The following is a 25,003-nucleotide window of genomic DNA, read 5'->3' as shown; positions in this document are numbered from 1 at the left end:
ATCTGAAGCTGCATGTAGTTTGGAGGTGTGTAGTGATGTAGTGACTCTGCAGAACATTGGAGACTTCTGTGCACTATGCTCCTTAGCATCTGCTGACCCCGCCCTGTTATTCATTGTGAATGTTGAATTCACCGAGCTCCTGAAAGAGACCCATTCCTAGTTTTACACACCTGCTTTTGGCAATGTAGTGTACATGTTTTATTGTTTCACATTCAGCAACGTATACTAGGATACATTTACCTGTCTGGGGAGGCCATGCCTTCTTTCCTCACTTGGAGACCGTGAGCACGACTTGGAACTTCTCTCATTTGAGTTAAAGCGGGAATTTTTTGGGGACAGCAGGTGGCGCTGCTCCTTGGACCTGCCTCGTTCCAGGTGGGCCTGCTCTGAATGGGAGACTGTAGATGAACCAGATGGTGTCAGAGAACTCAGATCACAAGTGTAAAGAGGTGTTGGTGAGCTACAGCTGAGAATAGAAGTGAACTGACCTGCAGCTTTGTAGCTCTTGTGTCTGGGTCGGTAGAAGCGCTCGGGTGGCTGCTCCTCTTTCCACATTCCATTCATTTCCTGCTCCTCAGCCTGCTCAACACCAGTGAGTAGAGATGTCAAAATACTGTATTACTATAGTTACTTTCAAACATCACAAGTTGCAAAAAATAATTTTAGGAAGGTACCCACGGACCTGGACTTGGACACCCCTCAATCCCCTGCCCCAAAAAAAACTAAACAAAAACCTTGCACACACACCAAAGGATAATAGAACTTTACCTTTTGGCTAATATATCTAAATATATATGATATATATAATATATATATATATATGGATATATCACCATGGATCACCATGCTCCCATCAAAACTCATTTCACCTCTGACCACTCTAAAGTATATCCACGTCTGGTAAAAGTAAAAAAACAATGACAGTCTTGCCCCGCTGTACAGTTTGTAATAGTAATTTTAGCATTTAGCATATATATATATATATATATATATATATATATATATATATATATATATATACCAGACATGGATATACTTTAGAGTAGTCTGAGGTAAAATGAGTTTTGATAGCCATGATGATCCTGAACGCATCCCGTCCATGAGGGAAAAAAACACTGCCCGCCCACACTTAAAACCGACAGTCTCTTTGCAGAGAACAGGCCAATCAGAACCCTCTCTGTTTGACATGTGCTTCATGAATATGCACACGAGGGGAGTGCCTTTCTCTCCCTTTGTTTCACAAACGCGATTGGGAAAAACCAGGAAGGGACATTAGGGAGCCGTTATTGATATGCGGTATACTCCCGCAACTTCCGGGAGACTTGGGAAGTCTGCTCTTTAAAATAAAGGATCTACAAATAGCTTTCTGTTAACTGTGAATTTAGGGAAATTTAGAGCCCCCAATGTGTGATTTATTGCATCTGGCTTTGATTAAGCTAAAGTAATAGCACAAAAAAAAACTTGTGTAGAGCTTTCAGTACTTGATCAAGAAAGGAGAGATTATTCTTACCACAGAGCCTTGATTTTCCTCACTGTCTTCTTGGTGATCTGTGGCAGGCTGCATTAGGAGTTCCTGAGGTGATATGGGGCTCAAGGCCACAAAGCCACCACTGGTTCTACAAGAGAGCACATACAGCACAAGTGAATATACTGAATATAGACCAGATTATTCCATCAATGGAGTTTTTCTTCCCTGATGGCATGGCCATATTCCAAGATAACAATGTCAGGATTCATGGAATTGTGGAATTGTAAAAGAGTGATTCAGGAAGCATGAGATCATCATTTTCACACATGGATTGTGTAACCTCATTAAGAATCTTTGGGATGTGCTGGATGGAGAAGACTTTGTGCAGTGGTCAGACTCTATCATCAATGCTGCTGCAAGATCTTGGTGAAAAATGCATGCAACACTGAATTAAAACAAACCTTGTGACATTGCAGAAGTTTAGTGAAACAATGCCACAGTGAATGTGTGCCACAATCAGACCAAATCAAATCCAACCAAATATTAGAGTGTGTGACCTTTTTTTGTTTTGGTGGCCAAGGCACAGAAAAAAACATCCATGTCTTCAAGGCAAGCTCTTAAGAGGGCATCAGTATGTAGATGAGCATTGTACTGTTGGAATAGTGCACCAAAGTGTGCATTGAGAAAAAGTAGGGCCATTGCTTGGAGGATATATCAATCTGAATGTTTTTTTTTATTTTGGCAGACTTTTTCTTCTTTCTGAGTAGTGCTATGATTTAACACTTCGTTTTGGGTGAAATCTCTTTTTTTGATGATGATGATGATGATAATGAGTAAATATTTAGAGCAAAACTTTCTTGCATAGGTTTCAGTCATTGCATTTAAAATGACATGGAATGAGAACCCATATGTTAAGTGACCGTGTTAAAGAAAAGGTTAATTTGTCAAGTGGCACCCATTGCTGACTCAGATATAAAACGCACAGCTTATAGTCTAGTCCCTGTAGAGAAGCACTGCCAATAAAATAGGTTTTATCTAATATTTTAGCTTTTTGGCACCATGCATAATGTCAGGCATGAGATAGAAGGGGATAAAAGGAGGATAAAAATAGAGTATGCAGAGAAACAGATACAGAACTACAGTCTGTGATTATAGAACCAAATACTGTTCCCAATTGGACAGTTAGTGTAAAAACATATTATTCTGATTGGTATGATTTACTGTAATAATAAATGGGCCATTCTGGGGACTCTTGTGGTGTTAATTCAGATTGTCTTTATTTCTAGATGTGCGTTTTATCACAGAATGATGATGATTTGCAAGATTGCAGTGTGCCAGAGTGTAACGCTGGAGACAGTGTCCCGCTCTCGTGTGGGCAGCTGGGTCAGGAGTGAGAGGCGGAGATGGCATGCTTACTGCTGGTTTAATGTGGGCATGCTTCAAGCTACTGCTGCGCTAAAGCGGCCCTTTCTCAACTCGTGATGAAACTCACATACTCCACTCCCCCACAGCCGGGAGAGTGGTCTCTCATGCCTTCTGTTGGGTTTGGACTTTATGCTGCTCAGCTCGGAGGTACTGGTTGAAGTATGTGGTGGTATGAGGTTCACTTTGCTATTGTGCTTCGGGCAGCAGTGGAGGCTCAGTTATCAAGTAGCACATATTTGTTATAACTTTATATGACAGTAAAAGTCTAATTTTCTTTTATCAAGAAAAAAAATAGACACATATTTTTTTGTATTTTTTTTTGTTAGTTCTGGGTAATAATATTACTAATTAATTATTTTAAAGATGTCACAGCTTTTCAAATATACACCTCTATGAAAAATTTAAGATGGCAATTTATGGTAAAACCATAATATAAGGCACACTTAAAATTCTTTAATTTTCCCAAAAACCATCAGTGTGCCTTATAATCCAGTGCGCCTTACGTATTAATTTTACCAGTCAGATATTAAGGAGCAGTGAAGCCACTTCGCTGAAGTACAGCATTATACAGAAGCTAACCGCTAACTGTGCCAAGCTAACTTATGCCATTCAGAGGTGAGTTTATTGGCCTGTATCTTGTTGCTAACTCTGCCTAGCACTGCTGGAACAGTATTAGCAATAGCCGCTAACCACAGTGCTAGCTCTTTTGCAGTTCAGAGATGAGTATTATCAGACATAAGTCTGCATGTTTACCGTGTTAAAACAAGCTACGTGGGATAAACCACTATCTAATATCACCCTGGCTCACCGGAACACTTAGGGTTCCTCAGTGTAGCGCTGTCAGGCAGCATTAGCTGCTAACCGCAGCAAGCCTTAGTGGAAATCTGCAAACCTAACTGTAACTAACTGTAAATAAAATAAAATAAAATTTTAAAGAATTACAGTTTGGTTTACGTAGCTTAGCTTAGTTTTACAGGTGTCGCCGCTGGCTGCTGAATTAGAAGGAAAACATGGCGACACCCCTGTTTCTTACTAGTGGCACATAATGCGCCTTATAATCTGGTTGTGCCTTACGTATGAAAATAAACATTATAACCCCTGAAACTATAATGTGCTAAAACATAATATGGTTTCTGTCGAAAATTCCACCAAAAGCAAGTGATTTATTGATGGGAACTGATAAGGCACACCACTAAAAGAAAAAGTGACTTCCAGATTGAATTAGTCTAGCACACCTCTACTGAAGAATCAGGTTAAGTTCTGTTCAACACCTTCATTAAAAAATAAATACATTTAAATGTATATTGAACATAAATGGCATTGTGCTTAATGATTCAGGGAAGGCTCTAGAGCCTAACCTCAGCGGAACTCTCACCAGAAGGACGCGGACAAGAAGATAGGATGATGTTGGATGAATCTGAACCTTGACTCTGGCTCTCAGTTTCAGAGTTACAGTGTAGTTTCTGTTTTTAGTGTTTAACAGATAAAGACAGTGAAAGGCAGACTTACAAGGCAGATCCTGCACTGTGGGATATTAAAGGAAGGGCGGGACTGCTGGACTGTGGAAGAGAAAAAGAGAGACAGAGAAATCATTATTCACTGCAGTTTCAATTTCAACATTTAGATATTTTCTATGTTTTCCAGGCCATAGTGTGGGCAAAACAATAGAAAGGGCTTCTACTACACAATCTAGGGCACAAAACTATACATTTATAGAGGGGTTGTGGCTATATAAATGGATAGAATTGAACAAATGAGTTTTTAAACATGGTACCATTAGTGACCACAGTCATTAGATTCAGTGTATCCTATTTTTATCCCAACCTTTAGGAGAAGGCATATTCATACATGGTAATGCCGTATACATGAGTTCAGTCCCAAATCCTACCTGCTCCTCAGCTTGCTGCCTCAGCTTCTTAGCTTTGCTCTGTTTGAAGTAATCCATGATCATCATGGAGGCGTAGATTTTACCAACGGTCATGTCTGTATCTGAAGAACCACACACACACACAAACATATATATACAGTGTATATAGATTCTGAATCATGTTTTACCTTTAAAAAAATACAAAAACGAAAAATTTGCTGCTAGAGCATCTCACAATACAATATTATCACGAAACATGGCCTACAATAACGATTATCATGATACTATGAATCTGTGCTCCTCTATATATCATACGATAATTATTTTTTTAATTACTACCCTTAAACGATCTCGAAATTCAGAGGATCCAGTGATATTTAGGAGCTAAACGTACACAGAATAAAACGCACACACACTAAGAAATATAAGTACAGATTTGAACTTAAAAGAGTACAAAGCTTGTCGCTGGGGCTGTACCTTATATTAAGGTACAAAAAAGTACCTTTTAATGAAAGTCCTTTTTTGTACCCATGTTTTTTGTATCAGTAAAGATTATAAAGATTCTAAACATTATCATCTACTAAATATGTGTCAAGAACTTAATGATCCAAAATTGTCTGGCTTTTAAATAAAACATTTGCAATTAAAATATATGTTGCTTATTAGTACAGTGATACAGTATGTACCTTTTGGCTGGTTAAATGGTACAAATCTGTACTTTTTGCTGCTACGGCAGACTTTGTACTTCAGAGGGAACAAATCTGACCCTGTAAAGATCAATATTGTACCACAAAAGGTACAATTATGAAGAGTGTACCTTTGAGTACCAAAAAGTACTCATATCGTACTTCTGTTTTTAGAGTGCAGGGTTCTGAACATATTTATTTACCACAGAATGCGTTTTTGAAAAGCCCATTCATTTTTTCTATAGGCCTGAACCTCTTAGACACAGAACCCCAAACATGGGCATAAACAACATGGCGCCAACTACAAAATGACGACACGACTTCAGTGGTCTATGAAGCAGGAACTTTAGTTAATTTGATGCCATGTACCAATAGTGTATTGCAAACAAATTATACAATAATATCACAATATCGATATTTTTCCCCACCCCTACACGGTGCAGTCTTAACACATGGCAAAGTACATCAAAATGTGCCTCAACTCAAAAAAAGTGTGTTTTTTTAATTAGCTGTTAATGTTAATTCTGTCTCATATTATCTGTAAGCAAAGTCAATTGATTTCTAGCACACAATTCCAGACTAAACCAACCCTAAGCCCAGATGTTAAGTAAAAAAATATATATATTTTATAAGTTAAATATAAGATACATGGAATGTTAAACAATTCCACTACAATTATCTTAAAAATACACATATTACACATGATTTTATCTACTTATTTGTACACTATATTGCCAAAAGTATTCACTCAGCAGATACGTTCGGAAATATGGTGTATTTAATTATATAAAATATTTATTTATTTATTTATTTATTGAATCTTGCATGTGAGAGCATTACAGACAAAAAACAGCAGTTTTATATATTTTTTACATCAAAGGGTTAAAAGGAAAAGGGTTAAAAAGGAAATATCATATTATCTGTGTTCTCTCCTCAGTTCCAGACTAAATCAATCCTGAGACCAGACATAAGTTATTGTTATTTTAATAATTTTGTTATTAATCATAATGCACTGTGTTCCATTACCTTAGACCCTCAGAGTTTCTTTTAGGGTGTATTTAACTGTGTTTATTAAAATTAATGACATGGTTCTTTTTCTGTTTATCAGCCTAAGTGATGGGCACCTGAGCTTCACCTTTATTGATGGGCACCAACAGGTCCAAGGTCTTCTGGGACAGATGTGGCCAGATCACACTAATCTCTTTCTGCAGTTCAGTGTCCAACTGCACCCGATCTTCTCCACCTGAAAAACACAGTGAATGTCTCAGTCAGAGCACAGCCATACAAAATGCAATACCATTCTCTCTCTCTCTCTCTCTCTCTCTCTCTCTCTCTCTCTCTCTCTCTCTCTCTCTCTCTCTTTCTCTCATTTCTAACCTCGGGCGATTTTGATTTCCAGGGCAGTGCGGATCAGTGACATCAGTGTGGAGGTAAAGTGGACAGACATGTCCTCGTCCACAGGCATGTTCATCAGTACCAGCCTCTGTGTGCATTACACAACACAACAGTAAGTGAGAACAAAACCTAATTAATCTGCAAATTCTATCAAACTAGAGTGACATAAGACCTCTAAATCTGTATATTTTATACATTTATGTTTTACACAATACAATAAGCAATAAATTTGCTGGCACAACATTCATAACCCACAAATAGCCTAATCAAGCACACCACAGTTTCCTGATATAGAGTAGCTCAAATACCCAAATAAAACATTGTAAATTGTAAATACACATATTGGCACTAAAATAACAGCTCATATGAAAGTACATTTTTAAAAAATCAATTGATTGAACAACTTGTCGCGGCTGCCACAAGGACGGACGCAGAGAGCGGATGCAAATGCAAATAATATTTATTTAAAACAGCAAACAAACCAACAAATAATAAACCAAAAAATAGGATAACTAGTACAAACAGAAACATACACACAACCGAAACAGACGTATACACATAAAAAACCATGGACAAATAACAGAGGAACAAGGAGGACTATTTGTACACACAAACAAGGAGAGGAAATGGGAAACACCTGAGACCTAACAAGGGGGTGGAGCTTCAAACAAACAGGTGAGCAACAGGGGCGGAGACAAACGATAAACACAGGGCACGAGCAGAGGAAGGAAAAAAAAAACACAGTGCACCTGACCTGACAAAGCTACTAGTTACATGTAGAATATACATATATATATATATATATATATATATATATATATATATATATATATATATAATATATATATAAAAAAACGCGTGTGAACTGTATTAAAACATAAGCAAATCTCTTACCTTATATGCAATTTTGGCTGGGCACTTCTTACCGAGACCAAGAGGGGGCGACATGTGTGTAAGCATCTCATACATGGCATTGTAATGGATTCGGCCACTAAAAGACACACAAGAGACATTCAGTTAAGCAAGGCTCCTGTTTTGCGCAAGACCTGAGTCCTTATCTTTTCCCATAATAATTAGTTTTAATAACTACAGGACCATTTAAAAGCCATAATGTATTTAAATAATATATATTATCTACTTGCCTGTACTGTATTCCACACTTTCACTATGTACATGAGAGTACAAAGTGGATAATCATTGACCTAGAGTTTAAGGTTTCTGTGTGGCACAACTGCTTGTGAAATAGTATTATATTTACCCTAATATCAACTCTAATATTGTGTATATTCCTTGCAACTTTGTGTACCTATTAAAGACCTTTAGATTGTCTAAAACAAAGATGTTTCTTTATGAAACCAACATTTGTTCTTAATTGGCAAAGCAGCTGTGTTTTTGGGAATGTTCGTTAAAGACTATTAAGAATGCATTTTGAAAAATCTATTATTACACAGTGTTTTATATAAAATTCTACCAACATCGATGCTGCGACACAAAAGACATACTATATTAATATTGACTGATTGCCCAAATTCTTACATAGATGAGAGAGTCACTTCTTACGATTGTGTCTGAAGTTAATTTAGGAACTTTAAGAAGCACCTGTGTTTAGATACTGTTTGATATTTTAGCCATTTTTGTATCTTCTAGTTGTAGGGGTTCCAAATGTGTCACTGTGAGTGAATCTCATTACTGAGCTTATTTATTTTCCTGGTCACGCTTGTCTCTTTAAGCACTCACATTCCTTTATAAGGGAATCCCCCACTATTACGGGATGTGTTAACGCCCCCATCAGATGAGCAGGTTAATCTCATTTGCTGTGGAGTGGAGCTGGCAGGTGCTGAGCCCTCACTCGAGATTTCATGCTCTCACATAGACTCTACTCACACTCCAGCGTCTGTGAGGAATATTTTTGGAAGATGTGAGTGAGGTCACCAGGCCAGGGAGATCCCTCCTGCACCTGCTTCTCAATGAGTGTCCCATTCTAATTCCCATTCATGTATTCTGCACACTTTCCTAGGCAAAGGTTTGGAGGAATCTTGCTTTTAGAACTTATAAATAAATGCACTGAAATCTATTTAGATCTTTGTGTGTGTGAGTGTTTTTTGTTGTTTTGGTCAAAATCTAATAAATTACAGATAAAAGTTTTTGAACACTTGGAAACAATGTCAAATCTCACTTACATTATCCAAGCTGTGGTACAGATAACACAACATTAAGTAGCTGTCAATGTTGTACTTATTATAAACACTGTTAAATAGTTCAGTAATATTTGCTATATAACAAGATTTATATTAGAATAATATAATTATTTGGTGATTTGTTGCTCAATGTTACTGGTTTGTAATCCTGTTGCTGCTTAACTTGTAGTATTAGCAGCTAGCTGTTAACCTTTGTGTGGTGTTCATATTTTTGTTACTCGTTTACTTTGTTATTTGTATTTAATTCAGCAAAATTAAGCAATTTTACATTAAAATGCTTTACACATGCTTGCTTCACCTAAATTGCAAGCAATATAAACAGCTTACATGGTTAATATTTGCCCTTTACCTTTCTTATGTTACATTTCTTTCAAAAAGTGCTACTCTTTTTTTTATTAGTTTTTTAATAAAATGTAAAAGAAAATGAATTAAACTGAAGATATGAGAAGAAAATTTGTTTAGTTTCAAATTTACAAATGAAGCAATGTTTATTAGCCCTTGGCTTAAGATACTGTATGTAATATAAATGTGTGTGTGTGTGTGGGGGGGGGGGGGGTGTGTACAGTGTGTGTTTATCGAAAATGTGTTTTGAGATATGTTTTTCACAAAAAAATGAGCCAATGCCATTGAGTTTGAGTTAGAAAAATTATTTTTTTAGTATCATTTGATGAAAAATGAAAACGGGTCCCACAGATCCAAACACCAATGTAAAAAATGTCAATGTAAAAAAAAAGGATAATTTTTGGATAATTTCTATTGCTTCATTTATAAATTTGATAAAGTGTAAAGAACATTTTCCAGATTCACAAAAAAAAGTTAAAAAGTGAAAAACAGCAAAAATGGAGATGCAAAGGTTTTTGCATGACATGATAATATGCTGCCTATACAGTAATTGCCTTTGTTTATAAAATATCACACGATGCTGAACTGTGGAGAGTACCAACATTATTTTTCTCACCATGCTGCTCGATCATACTCCCCCCAGATTCGAACAAACTCATCCAGGTGGTGGGGCCCAAGAATGGAGGAATCCCGAGTCAGGTATTCGAAATTATCCATAATCACAGCGACGAAGAGATTTAACATCTAAAGAAGGTGAGATGAATGGATAAGATCAGTACATTTCCATGGTGCATTAATACAGTATTTAGCCTATTACAACTTTTTAACTTGAGTCACTTGTTAAACACTGTTAAACAATTTACAGCAGGGGTTCCCAACCTTTTTCCACTCATGGCTTAACTTAAACCACCACAAAACACATTATTACTGGTTTGTTTTCACACATAAGAACCTTTTCTGAACTGTTGATTGATTGCGCAATTCCATGCTATCACTCAAGCTTCGGCTGTTTGATGTTTTTTATTCTTTTTATTGGGTACAAATATGCACACTGTGAGAAACAGAGCTTTTGGGATGCTCAACATTTCACTATGCAGGAGCTCCTCCAAACCAGCAGCTGTTCTCGTATGATGGAATTTATCACCATGCTGTCAGTACCCACACTCATTCCTAATAGCTCAGCTTATCATAGCACCCTTGCTCCATCACAGCATGCTTTATTAGGCATTATGTTCTATTATAGTATTGTATAGTAAAATAAGTCAAAGTGCCATGTTACAAAATGAACCAAATCACACGACCCCACGCGCAGCACCGGGAGCAGAGAGATTCCACACCTGACCGGACTGACTGCACACAGACTTAATGCGCTGAATGTAAACTTCATGCCACAAGTTTAAGGAACACCATCAGTATCACTATCAGTATGATCAGTACCAGACTGGTGGAAAAAGTGCAACCAGGTCCGTAAAAAATTAATTAACTTAATTAACCTTTAAAATCCAAGCAAATACAGCATAACAATCAATGCTAATGATCAAATTAGTTTAGCCCCAGGCTCATTAATTGTGAAAGACTGACCTTAACCATAAATCGAAATGCATAAAACTCATACAATAAAACAGAAACATTCATTTATACTTTAGACAACAGATGGATAATCCACCAGTTTGCTTTGTCAGTCATGTGACTTGACTTAAATATAATGTATAGCTTATCTACATATAATATCATAGGTAATATGTTATTTATAAGACCTAAGATTTTGTGTGCTAGCATTTTCATTAAGGAATAAATGCCATTATATATAAAACTTTCCAAAATAAATGCCAAATATAATGGTAATTTTACAGGAGAAGGCAAAAATGCTCTAACTGAATGTATGCCAATGGAAAGAGATTTTATAAGAAAAATTGAAGCATTTCCATTGGTGCATTCATTATGAAGTGTCTGAACAATGTACATTTGGATGTATTTGGGAATGTATATAAAAATACTCCAATCTCACCAGGAAAGAACTGAAGAAGATGAATGAAACGAAGTAGAAGTAGGCGAAGTCTGTACCACAGCCCCCCTCGTGATCAGGAGAGATGAACGGAGGGGCGATGGAGGGATCAGGCTCACACTCCTGCCCGGCCAGACACGACAACATGATCTCCTGCCAAGACTCTCCTGTTGCACTCCTGCAACAACAGACAACATATCCATTAGAGGAAAAATGACAGCGTTATGCACTTGGCCTAATATCTAAAATCTGCTTTCACATGTTAGTCAGTGAACTCACCTGAAGAGTAGCATTAATGCGCTGAAGAAGGTCTTGAAGTTGTTGTGCTGGTTTATGTGGCTCTCATCATTCAGCTTGATATTTCCAAAAACCTGGAGAGGGTAACACATAGCTCACACACTCTGAAATTGAAATTGAGATGGATAGGCTTGCTGTCACTTGTGTGTAGATCCTGGAAGCCCAGCCAGTGTGCTCTTGTGGGGTTCACATCGGTGAAACAGGTGCTAGATGGGTTTCAGGTGGATGAGTTCTGAGTGATTTTGTTTGTATGATGTTACTGTGACTCATTTGGACTTAACAAATCACAGCACACATCATTATAGCCCACCCTAATCTCACATGTCTAACCCTTCACTGGTCCCATCACTGACCCTGATAGGGTTCATCACTGACATCCATATGTGTCGCCAACACAGAATCAAAACTTTTTGGTTTCTGGTTTCCATGCACAAGGGCATGTATTCTGAGGGAATCAACCATAACATTAATGACATCAATGAGTCCCATGCAACTCAGACAGCAACAACACAATGAAAGTCACATGAAAAAATTGTGAAATGAAAAATAATACTTCACGCTCACAGGTCATACTGCTATCCCATGACTTTTGACATGGGTGTGCATAACATTGATAAGTGATATGTTAGAACCCAGGCTTACCTGCATGCCAATGATGGCGTAGATGAAGAACAGCATAGCGATGAGCAGACACACGTACGGCAGGGCCTGGGCAAGGAGAGGAAGAGAGTAATAGAAATGATTAGGAAGATAATCCCTAAACAATCTACTAAATAAGCTCTCAATTATAATATTCAGACTGGGATAATAAACAATTCACCACTCCTGAATATGTATGTGATTCCCCATTTAAAATACTGCAAGTGAGAGAAAACTCTAAAGCTTTACCTTAAAAGACTGTACGAAGGTCCAGAGAAGGATTCGTATTGTGTAGCCTTGCCTCAGGAGTTTAATGAGCCTGGCTGCTCTGAACAGCTTCAGGAAACTCATATTAATGGTATTCACAGACTGTAAAACAAAGAGAGAGGAAATAGGAGGAATAAGATGTAAGCAGGAAAAGATCTGCAATAAAACTCAGAAAATATAATATTCAATAAAATATACAAATATAAAATATTTATAAAATAATTATTCAATCATTCTATGTTTTACAGGAGTAAGATTGGGGTCAGTGTTGGACCATAAAAAAAAAAAAAATGAAATTGTTTTCACAGCATCACAATTTGGTCGGATTAAATCAGACTTTGCTTTGTTTGCACCTGTGGTACTGTTCATTTTGGCAGGCATGAAAACAATAATTATACTGAGACCAACTAGAGGAGGCAGTTATTTTATGGTGAGAAGTGATCTGACCTCGATCCAAACCAACTATTAATTATACTCCACATGTTTGAGCTAAATGGCTTTTCATTTGCAGTTTAACCTGATTTATAACCCAGGTAATCAGCTCAGCTATTAACTGATGCCATCTCTGCTGCTGCCCCATGCTAAGCACTTTAAACACTTAAGGCAGTATGTGCAGTGATCACCTTTTAAGCATATGCAGCTTCGATTAACAACGCAACATCCTATTAAAAACAATGTGTTTAAAAGTGCAGCAGCAAATTTTGCCCATTTAGTCTTAAAGCATTTTGCAATGTAGGACCTTCTTCCTGTATTTACTTTCTAACTCCGCCCCAGACAGCTCTGACCAATAAGCAGACAACATGCGTGTTGTGACACATTAGTTTGTAAAGTTTTTACAACCTAAACAACTGCCTGTAGTTTTTTTTCATACACAGTGCAATTCATTTGGACTACGATGTCTCTTGTGTATTTGCAACATAAATTGAGAAATAAAAGTTAAATGAATCCACACATATTAAGTGAATTCACACAGATTATTTATATATATATATATATTATATACTTTCAAAAAATAATTATATATCAGCATCTGCAGATATACATATATAAAAGAAAAATATCACCATTGCCTCACAATTCCAACATGGTTGTATCCCTAGTAAAGTAAAGTAACACCTGTAATGTTCTCAAAATAAATCCTTACCTGTAAATCTACAATGATCTCAGTAATGCTGCCCAGCACAGTGATGAAGTCGAAGATGTTCCACGTGTCTCTGAAATAGTTCTGTAAAAAAAGAGAAAAGTTCATAAAGGTATTGTTTATATAAACTGTAATTACATTATTTAAATATGAAGTAAATAATAAATAAAAAACATTTACTTTTAATATATATTGATAATACTGTAATAATGTTGTATTTAATGGGCCAATATATTAAACATTTCAAAACATCAGGAAGGGTGATTATAAATCACCTTTACAGCAAACATTGTGAACTTCCTGTAGTCTTTTACAGTTTTTAAACAAATTACTATATCAGTAGTGTCTTGGCACAGTATTTTTTATTTAATTAATAAGAGAAATTATGATTATGTACATATACCGTATATTGTACATAATATCTCACCTAATATCTCACCTAAATCTTCATCCTAAAGAAACATTTTAAGGCAGAAACCAACATCTAATATAACAAGCCAGTCTACTCCTAGTTATTACTGTGGCAGCTGTACATTTAAATTAATTTAAAAAAGGATGTATTGCAGGTAACATTTTCCTATGTTGTTAATATGTGTAATATTTCTTATTTTGAAAAAAAAAAAAAAACTGTTGTATGAGTATTATTATATGATTATTAAATATATTAGCATATATATTATCATAGATTTACCTTGTGTTAAAGCTTCTATTGCACCATGTCTTGTTCTCTAAAGATTTTTCTCTAAAGATTTTCCTGAGACCCAGACTTTTGCTTGGTGTCCATTTTTAAATTATTCCTGCTATTTCTGATTATTAACAAGTATAAAACTAAATTTGTAGTAAATAAACTGGTTTCAAACGTAAACTTGGGTGAGAATATTTACCTATTTACCATGTTTCTGTCTGGACTGGCTGTAGAAACGTTTGACTGGGATTCCCGTCATCTTGTTTTCATTCAGTTTAGTGTAATGCTGCCATGTGACCACTAGATGGTCTCCATATGAGGTCAAAAAGTCAATGTTGTAAAAAATTAAGTATTACAATGCAGAAAAGTAGAAATGTAATGTCCCCATATGAGGACACAGCAGGGTCTGAAGAGGTTAATATTAATAATTTGCGGTAGTACTTTACAATAAAAGCCACAAATAGCGTCCCTCGCTATCTTTAATAAACTCCTGAGGACTGAGCTCTTCAAAGAGCACTTACTCTCCTAACACCTCTAACTAAATAACTAACTACATTTAACCTCATTTCCTTCACTCCTCTATCCCATTATTTCCCTTTGAACTCCTTTAGGCCCTATCTAAAAATGTTTTTTACCTTAAACTCCTATTACTCTATTTACATCACTATCGTAAATTGCTTTGGACAAAACCGTCTGCCAAATGTAATATAACGTAAATAGTTTTTCTCATCATTGGTACATGTTTCAGTAATGTCTCAACTGATTATTAATTGACACTAGTTAAGATATTATCAAAAAATGAATTGAGACATTGGTTTTAAATTTACATTAGTTGTCTTATCTAGTGACCGTCAATAATTAGCTAAGATATTAGATCAAAAGTAATGCTAATTGATGTAACCCTATTGTAAAGTGTTACTGAAATTGCTTTTTATTTCTATTAGTGGCTGTAAGTGATTCAGTATTTTTAAAATTAATGACAGAAAAGTTCAATTAAAGTTCACGCTAATGAATGAATCTTTCCAGAGAAAGAGAAATCAGTGGGTTTTGGTTTGGTACAGTGAAATGCACTGTTGTGGGCTGCAGTGAGATCCTGCAGCGAGGGCGTCGCTGACATGTTGGCAAATAAGCTCATGTTTCTTTAGGTTGTCATGCAGGCAGACATTATTGGCATGGAGTGTTTTTTTTTCCTGGGAGAAATTTACACAAGTAGATCACCTCCCCCGCTGCTTTTAATGGGAGCCAAGGGACCCGAGTGTATCGGCTTCAAAACTGTAAGAAATAAATATTTATCTCAAAATGTCTAGCCTCCAGAGCAGGGACACATGCTTCCAGAGTTTTAACACATGCCATTAGATTAAGACCTAAAATTAGTTTGGTTCAGCTGGTCTCACCTAAATCTTCATCCTAAAGAAACAGTTTAAGGCAGAAACCAACATCTAATATAACAAGTAACAAGCTAACAATTAATACAAGCCAGTCCACCCCTAGTTATTACTGTGGCAACTATACATTTAAAATAATTAAAAAAGAAGGCATATTGTAGGTAACACTTTTTGGTACCACTTTAAAATAAGACCACCTTTATAAAGGGTTTATAAATAGTTTATAATTAGTTTATTAATGGTTACTAACTAGGTTGTAAATGCCTTAAAATCATTAATAATCAGTTATAACACATACGTAGAAAGGGCAACAATGACCTGTTGTTTGCCAAATAGTGAACCCACAGCCATATATAATGTTGACCTTTCTACGTATGTGTTATAACTGATTATTAATGATTTTTAAGGCATTTACAACCAAATTAGTAACCATTAATAAACTAACTGTAAACCATTTATAAACCCTTTATAAATGTCGTCTTATTTTAAAGTGGTACCCTTTTTTTCTATGTGGCTAATATGTGTAATTTTTCTTATTTTTAAAAATGTTGTAGAAGTAATATTATATGATCACTGAATCTATTAGAATATATATTCGTCTAGATTGACCTCTTTTAAGAGCATTTAGTAATGAACTAATATCTATTAAAGCTTATATTGCAGTATGTCTTGTTCTCTACAGATTTGATATAGTTTAGTAATCTTTACATTCAGGTTTTTGTAAATTGAAGCAGTGTAGTTATTGTGAGTCTATCGACACAAGCTTATCTGAGTAAATGAATAAGCACTCTATGTAATTTACGATGTACTAACATTATTGCTGAATAGGACAAGCTGAAGTGTCAGTATATTGTAGCCTGGTCAATAATGGGCAAATTTGTATGTGGAAAAAAAAAAAAAAAAAAAAAAAAAAAATATATATATATATATATATATATATATATATATATATATATTAAAATATAAAATAATTTTAATATTTTATTTTACCATGAAGTGAAAACAGCTAAGCATCTCTTGACCTAAAAAGAAAGCATGTTTTAAGTACTACTTGTTGTTTACTCACCATAAAGCCAAAGGCCATGATCTTCAGGATGCACTCCAGAGAGAACAGCACAGTGAAGGCCGTGTTCAGGTGCTTCAGGACAGTGTCATAGGCAGCCGGGGCAGAGTGGTACTGCAGGACACAATACAAGGAGGATTATGAAGATTTTTGCAAATATATCATCCCCTCCACAGCAACATTATATCCATGTAGGCCTGACAGGATAAGAATGTTACTGACTTTTTGTACAATGACGAATGATATTATCTGTTGGATGTATGTTCATATATTTTAACGGAGACATTATTTTTATTTGATTTATTTTGTAGCGGTTCTGTTTTCTCACCTGTGCTTTGACATAGGAGAGGGTGAGTTGACCACACACACACACACACACACACACTAATGATACATGAACATCTGTAACTTCTGTCCAAACTTGAGACAAAACAAAACCGCTTTCACTTTAAGCACTGTGGAAAATTCTGGTCCTTCATGTGTGCCATATCTGACTCAGCGTGCACCGTGTCTGCCTCTTCCTGTGCTGTGTCTGACTCCGCATGAGGTGTGTCTGACTCTGCCTGTGCTGTGTCTGTCTGTGCTGTGTCTAATTCCACGTGCACCATATCTGACTCCACGTGCACTGTGTCTACCTCTTCCTGTGCAGGGTCTGACTCTGCCTGCGCTGTGTCTGTCTGTGCTGTGTCTGACTCTGCGTGTGCCATGTCTGACTCTACCAGTGCTGTGTCTGACTCCACGTGTGCCATGTCTGATTCCACATGCACCGTGTCTCCCTCTTCCAGTGCTGTGTCTGACTCTGCGTGTGCCATGTCTGACTCTACCTGTGCTGCGTCTGACTCCAAGTGTACTGTGTTTAACTACATGTGTGCCATGTCTGACTCTATCTGCACTGTGTCTGCCTCTTTCTGTGCAGTGTCTGACTCCACATGTGCTGTGTCTAACTCCACGTGTGCCATGTCTAATTCCACGTGCACTGTGTCTCCCTCTCCCAGTGCTGGGTTTGACTCCATGTGTGCCATGTCTGATTTCATGTGCACCATCTCTGACTCTACCAGTGCTTTGTCTAACTCCACGTGTGCCATGTCTGACTCTACCAGTGCTGTGTCTGACTCCACGTGTGCCATGTCTGACTCTACCAGTGCTGTGTCTGACTCCACGTGTGCCATGTCTGACCCTACCAGTGCTGGTTTTGACTCCATGTGTGCCATGTCTGATTCCACGTGCACCGTGTCTCCCTCTTCCAGTGCTGTGTCTGACTCCACATGCGCCATGTCTGACTCTGCCTGTGCTGCGTCTGACTCCCCATGTGCTGTGTCTAACTCCACGTGTGCCATGTCTGATTCCACGTGCACCGTGTCTCCCTCTTCCAGTGCTGTGTCTGACTCCGCGTGCGCCATGTCTTACACTACCTGTGCTGCATCTGACTCTGCATGTTATTATATGTTATTATGTTACTATATTGCACTAATGTTTATACGGCTCCTGTTTACAATGGTACTGTCATTCCCTTTTTAATCCCCCTCATCACTATTGCACTATTGTCTCGTGTCTCTTGTCTTATGTATGTCTATATCTGTGACCTTATTGTACTGTACATTTAGTGTCTCTCATTTTCTTATATTATATTTTTATCTTACTGTTTTTGTAACTTTGGGAAGCAGAGTAACGTAATTTCAATCCTCTGTATGTTCTGTACATATGCAGTATTTACAATAAAACTACTTGACTTGACTTGACTATACATAGAAGAGGAACTCAATATTTAAATTAATGCTTGGATCAGAAGCAGTAACCTGTAATTATTATTATTATTATTATTATTAATATTCAACTGAAAGCCATGGTTACCTTCATCATGAGGACAACAGTGTTGAGTGCAATCATCACCAGAACTGTGTACTCAAATGATGGCGACACCACAAAGTGCCAGAGTCGGTACTGCAGGGTCTGCCTGTTCTGGGGCATGTAGCGGGTAAAAGGCTTGGCACTGATAGCGAAGTCAATGCAGGCTCTCTGAAACAGGGATGGAAGGAATAACATTAGACAGATGAAGACTAAATACACTGGTATATTTCATCCAATTTGATCCAAATACCTACAGAGATGTTTTCAACATAAAATCCAAAAAATTCAATTCAATTCAACTTTACGGTCATTATACTGACACTGGGTTGTACAGAACAATCATACACTGTTAGACTAGATCTCTGTTGCAGTAATAGAAGGATAATAGCACACAGACTGACATTAGATAGGTAAACAACATGCCAATGAGTTCTTGTGACATGTGGCATGTCAGTGTAGTACCTATATATTATAAATTTAAGCCACACACTGTTTTTAATTGTTGTCTGTTTCTTTTAACAGCCTCATGTACTGCTGCTTCTGCTGCTCTATCTGATAAACTGCCCACCTGACCTGAGTTTCAAATTTAATCCAATACTGACTCAGATATTAATTTCTAAATTATTATTGGGTGAATGATGTGTTATAGTTGGAGCTTAACCCTGAACTGCAGAACCTGATATCTTAGAAAGTAAAATCCTCGTAAATGTAGTCTAAATATTACAATTTTCTCCTTTTGAGATTATAAAAGTATTACTATGAGATATAAAAACTCCCTTGTGGCAAGTTCTACTAAAAGTGTCTTGTTGTATTGGAAGATAGATTTGCTTAATTCAGGAAATAACTGATGAATTTGTTTTGCTTAAAACAGTCAAAAATATCTGACAATGGAAAAAAAAATAGTATATTAGATTGCTTAAGAAGAAGACATATCAATTAGAAATCAGTTGACTGTTCTTATAAAATTATGAGAGCAATGCAAAAATGAGTAATGTTAGATATTTAAACTAGGTTTAAGAGGGTTTAACTTTTTGCTTCCCGCAATTTTGTGGTTTAGGGCCTTAGAACCGTATTTTTATAAAGAAAAGGAATGCTAACCTCATTTTTCTCCAAGCTGCACTCCTCCATCATTTTGTCTCCTTGCTCCTGGAAGGTGATGATGATGAGAGCAACGAAGATGTTCACGAAGAAGAAAGGGAAGACTACGAAATACACAACGTAGAAGATAGACATCTCCATGCGGTTGCCTCTGCTGGGGCCATGGTCTTCCTCAGTCACATCCACAGAGTGCTGAAGGACCCTGTGGGGTAAAGATAACCAGAACATTAAATTAGTTACGGGTAGAGGAGGTCGATATTACAATATTTTTAGCATATACTAGGGATGTCCCGATCCAGCTTTTTGAACTTCCGATCCGATACCGATATTTATTTGCACTTCCGATCCGATACCGATATCGGCCGATACCGACACCGGCCTATCCGAGCATGTATTAAAGTTTAAAGTTATTTAGCCAACATACTTTGTTGTCAAACTCATGTTGAAACGCGTTTTACTCTTGATAACAAGTAGCCAGCTGTATAAGGTGTGTTTGAATAATACACAATGGTTGGTAAGGGGAAACTGACCTGTTTATTTAGCAATTGATAAAGTCAAAATAGACAAAATAATAAATAACAAAGACAAATGGCGACAGTAAACCAAGGCTTAAAAAGCCATAAGTGCAAATACTATAAATTGTATTAAAAAAGCAAAACACACAAACTGAGTAGAAAATAGTCTATTAACAGCATCAGTACTCTTGAGTGCTGTACTCATCAGTGCTCTTGAACAAGTGTAAACCAAAGCTTAAAAAATCTGTTCAAATATTGTAAACTATTTAAAAGCAAAATGCCTTCTACTCCCCAATCTCCTCCACACTTTGCTGCTCCAACCCCATCTACACACTCCCTTCAATTCCAACTGTTTGCCCTGCCTGCAGTCCGAGCATGATGGGGAGATTCTTTTTTTACAAAGACGAGCATTTCAATATGCTCAGGTGTCAGCCTGCTCCTGTGTTAGTAATGTAACCATAATATAGTAAATATTTTGTATAAGCAATTAAAGCAAAATTATCAAAATAAGCTACATTTCACACAGTTTTACCTTTTAGTTGCATAAATAAGAAACATAACATGTTTCATAAACTTCTTTATTTGCAAATAATTGTGAAATTTACCCACACCCACTAGTTGAGATGTGATACTAAAATAAGCATAATGACACTAAAAACACAACAAGCAAACATCATAATGTTGAGAGAGAAAACTTTATTAAATTCAAAGAAAAAAACTCTTCATAAAGGGAGAAAACGCTGCCTCCAGCCGGTTTGACCGGAGTTCATCTTTCCCGGCCCGGGGAGATGCTATGCTCGTGTGCTGAAGGTGTGCTGAAAAATGCGGACCAGATTTTACTCTCACTGGCGAAAACACTGGAATGGATTATCTAAATGGGTGCGGATCAGACTTTCAAAAAAAAAACTGGATCGGGAGTCTGGATCGGCATTTTCTTGTGCCTGCCGATCCGATACCGATACGCATTTTTTGCAAATATCGGCGGCCGATCCGATCCAAATATCAGATCGGGACAAGCCTAGCATATACTGATACATTTACTTATTATATAGACAGTGTACTTATTTAATTATATTAATAACATCATCAGTGCTTAAAGAACACCAACCTAACCTTAAATAACGTGATATAACGTATGAGGTTTTTGTATGCGATAGATACGTGATACGTGGCGTCAAATATGGATATTTTTATTGAAACATAGGCACTCCCTAAACTCCCTAAGACTCCTGCTAAACTGACACTAATAGAGATCTGAGTGGTCCAGCGGGCTAAGCGCTGCCACTATGATCAGGAGATTGATTGTGGTTCGAATCCCGGTCATGTAGCTTGCCATCAGCTACCAGAGCCTTGAGAGCACAGTTGCTCTCTCTGGGTGGGTAGATGGTGCTCTCTCCCCACATCACTCCAAAGGGTGATGTCAATCAGCACAAGGCATCTGTGAGCTAATGTATCTGAACCGAGTCGCTGCACTTTTACCTCCGAGCATGCTGTGATGCTACTCGGCAAAGTGCATCAGCAGCAGTTGGAAAAGAGTTGGTGGCTGACTTCACATGTGTTGGTGTGTTGGGGCATCACTAGTGATAGGGGGAGTCCTAATGAGTGGGTTGGGTGATTGGCCATGTAAATTGGAGAGAAAATGGGCAAAAATGTAAATACACCAATAAATCCATAATTTCTGGTAGAAGTATTTTATCCTCTTCAGTAACACAGATGCTGTGAAGTACTGTAGGACAATGCTTTATTATATATTGAGAATTGCAGAATCACAGAATTGCGATATTATTGTTATTTAGGCAATTTATTGCAATAATGGCGTATCATAGGACGCCCTGTGATTCCCACCTCTAGTACATACCATTATAAAGAGTGTAAATTAATTAAGGACGCTTTGGCTAAATGTTGTGTATCATGAAAATGATTTTAAATATTGTGATATTTTCACCATATGACCCAGAGCTTGTCTGCGTTACTGTCCAGTACTACAAATTTCTACTGTTTTAATAAAGTGTCCATTATTTTTTTTATTTAATTTGCATAAATTGAAATGTGACTGTTTGCTCTATTCCCAGTGGGTATTTTGTAGCTTTAAGAGAAAGAAAAAAAAGCAATAATCAACTCGCAACATCTTGAAGGTTCAAGATAATTAGACCAAAATGGAAGCAAGCCCAGAAGTATTTTTCTCCTCAGTGGAAAAGTTGTTGATTTTGGTGTGTGGGTGGAGAGTGTGGACATACTGTGGCCAGCCCTCTCCGGTGGACACGGTGAAGAGAGTGAGCAGCGCCCACATAACGTTATCATAGTGGAATTCATGCCTCTTCCACTCCCGTTTCTTCACCTCCTTCCTGTCCCGTCCGTAATCGATGTAGTAGCCTCTGGACACAGACAGGGTCAGAAGGGTTTTACAGCTATACCAGTTTTTAAATACAAAACGTATATATTATATATATATATATATATATATATATATATATATATATATATATTATATGTACAGCTCTGGAAATAACTAAGATACCACTTACAATTCTAAATCAGTTTCTTAGATTTTGCTATTTATATGTATATGTCTGAGTGAAAGGAACATTGTTGTTTTATTCTATAAACTACAGACAAGCATTTATTTGCAGAAAATGAGAAATGGATCTTAATATTAATAAATTAATATTTGGTGAATAACCCTGTTTTTAATCACAGTTTTCATGCATATCTGCATGTTCTCCTCCACCAGTCTTACACACTGCTTTTGAATAACTTTATGCCATTCCTGGTGCAAATATACAAGCAGTTCAGCTTGGTTTGATGGCTTGTGATCATCCATCTTCCTCTTGATTATATTCCAGAGCTTTTCTATTTGGTGAAATCAAAGAATCGCATAATTTTTAAGTGGTCTCTTATTTTTTTCCAGAGCTGTATATATTTGAAGTATGTGTGTTTCTTTGTGTAAAACTTTATATATCATTAGAATAAACCCAAATAAACATAAATTCATTGATCAGTGATAGTGCCCACCTCCAAATAACATTAGAATAAACCCAAGTAAATATAAATTCAGTGGTCAGTAGAGAGTTTACCTCTATATATTTCCATTTAACATTAGAATAAACCCAACTAAATATAAAATAAATGATAAGTGAACTATTATCTTAGAACTATGATCTACTCTTACAAAAATGCACAGTACTTTGCCACTGTCACTGCAGTGCTGAGAATAATGACCCATCGCAATGCATTTTGCACAATAGGGCCACTAATGTTATATAACAGAATATATGTTTTATTTTTGTGTGTATTTGTGCATGCATGTGTGTGTGTTATAGATTAACAAAGTGTGCAGATGGCACTCACTGGCATTCTCTCTGTGTACCCATGGACCCATCTGTACAGTAGAAGAACTTCCCTTTAAACAGCTGCACGGCTATCACAGCAAAGATGAACATGAAGAGCTTGTAGACGATGAGGATGTTGAAGACGTTCTTCAGCGACGTCACCACACAGTCGAACACGGCCTGTGTGTGTGTGCACACAAACACCCATTCATTCTCATATCCACTCAGAACTACACACATCGTATTATATCACATTATATTATTTTCGCTGAACTCTGAGAACTTCCAGTCCAAACATTTCTATCTTCAGCAAAAAGAAGAATCTTCTGTAACATTATCTCTGAACCCCTGCTGAGAACCAGGCAGAACCCCTGCTGTTAAATTCCAGGCCTGAAAATCATGGCCTTTTATAAAAGTATGAAAAATTGCCAAAACACAGAACAGAGCGTATTTAAGCTGAGGAACATTTGGTGCCTTAAATAAAACCGGTACCTTCAGCTTGGGGAGACGTTTGATGGTCTTCAGAGGCCGCAGAACTCTCAGCACTCTCAGCGACTTGATGGTTTTGATGTCTCTGCCTTTGTTGTTTCTGTGATCAATCACATCTGCATTAGTCTGATTTGAAAGGGATGGGAACCCACACACACATAACGCACACTAAACTTGCAGACAAAATACTCACCCGACATAAGTATATAATAAAAACAAGCAGCACAAAGAAAGGATGTAATAGAGTTATAACCTAGAGGGTGTATTTGAACTACATTACAGTGCCAACTGGGATCCTGTATTAAAATATATTTAAGGCTGAGCCTTAATCTGTGGCAGGAAAACTTTAGGTCTTTAGGGTGAAATGTAGTTTTTTTCCCCTCCAATTTCCACTCAAGTATGGAAAAAGCCACTCCAGACCAGCAGGGGGCAGGAAACTGTCAAAATTAGAATTACACCTAAAGGCTGGCATTAAAAAAATAGGATTTCCCCTCTGGTGTATAACTCTATAGAGTATTATTTACCACATACAGTAACACTAGAATTTAAAACACATTGTTTTAAATATTGTTGTTGCCGGACAAAAACCTTATATCTTTAAAATATCAATTTTACAGTAGAAATACAGGTGCCTTTCTATTGGTCCATTCATCATATAATATGGAAACAATGTAAAGAACAGCAGCCAGATTAACACTATATCAAAAAGTAAAATATAAAAACAACAAAAAAGAAGATAAAAGGTTTTTGATCAACAATGACAATATACAGAATATTATATGCTACAAAATGTTGATCACAACTGATGAACCCTAAATGCAGTAAAAGTCAATAACATAACTGACAAAACACAAACACGCA

General features: G+C 36.8%; 1 protein-coding gene across 1 annotated transcript in view; it reads right to left on the bottom strand.

Moving 5' to 3' along the window:
* cacna1eb (calcium channel, voltage-dependent, R type, alpha 1E subunit b) overlaps positions 1–25,003 on the bottom strand; it is a 119,613-nt gene that overhangs the window by 2,699 nt on the left and 91,911 nt on the right. Inside the window, exons 25-44 of the mRNA XM_049482712.1 lie at positions 24,146–24,242; positions 23,673–23,833; positions 22,562–22,699; positions 19,810–20,011; positions 18,715–18,879; positions 16,867–16,977; positions 13,734–13,814; positions 12,572–12,691; positions 12,326–12,391; positions 11,666–11,757; positions 11,390–11,564; positions 9,998–10,125; positions 7,736–7,832; positions 6,824–6,929; positions 6,582–6,689; positions 4,782–4,882; positions 4,403–4,452; positions 1,511–1,616; positions 489–579; positions 241–398 (exon numbers count right to left, since the gene is read on the bottom strand). Of these exons, the coding sequence (XP_049338669.1) occupies positions 241–398; positions 489–579; positions 1,511–1,616; positions 4,403–4,452; positions 4,782–4,882; positions 6,582–6,689; positions 6,824–6,929; positions 7,736–7,832; positions 9,998–10,125; positions 11,390–11,564; positions 11,666–11,757; positions 12,326–12,391; positions 12,572–12,691; positions 13,734–13,814; positions 16,867–16,977; positions 18,715–18,879; positions 19,810–20,011; positions 22,562–22,699; positions 23,673–23,833; positions 24,146–24,242 (2,353 nt within the window). The remainder of the gene's footprint in view (positions 1–240; positions 399–488; positions 580–1,510; positions 1,617–4,402; positions 4,453–4,781; positions 4,883–6,581; positions 6,690–6,823; positions 6,930–7,735; positions 7,833–9,997; positions 10,126–11,389; positions 11,565–11,665; positions 11,758–12,325; positions 12,392–12,571; positions 12,692–13,733; positions 13,815–16,866; positions 16,978–18,714; positions 18,880–19,809; positions 20,012–22,561; positions 22,700–23,672; positions 23,834–24,145; positions 24,243–25,003) is intronic.

This window comes from Astyanax mexicanus, chromosome 8 (assembly GCF_023375975.1).
Source record: "Astyanax mexicanus isolate ESR-SI-001 chromosome 8, AstMex3_surface, whole genome shotgun sequence".
Lineage (NCBI taxonomy): Eukaryota > Metazoa > Chordata > Actinopteri > Characiformes > Acestrorhamphidae > Astyanax > Astyanax mexicanus.
The sequence above is the reverse complement of the archived record's forward strand: the minus strand, read 5'-3'. Positions and strand labels throughout refer to the sequence as shown.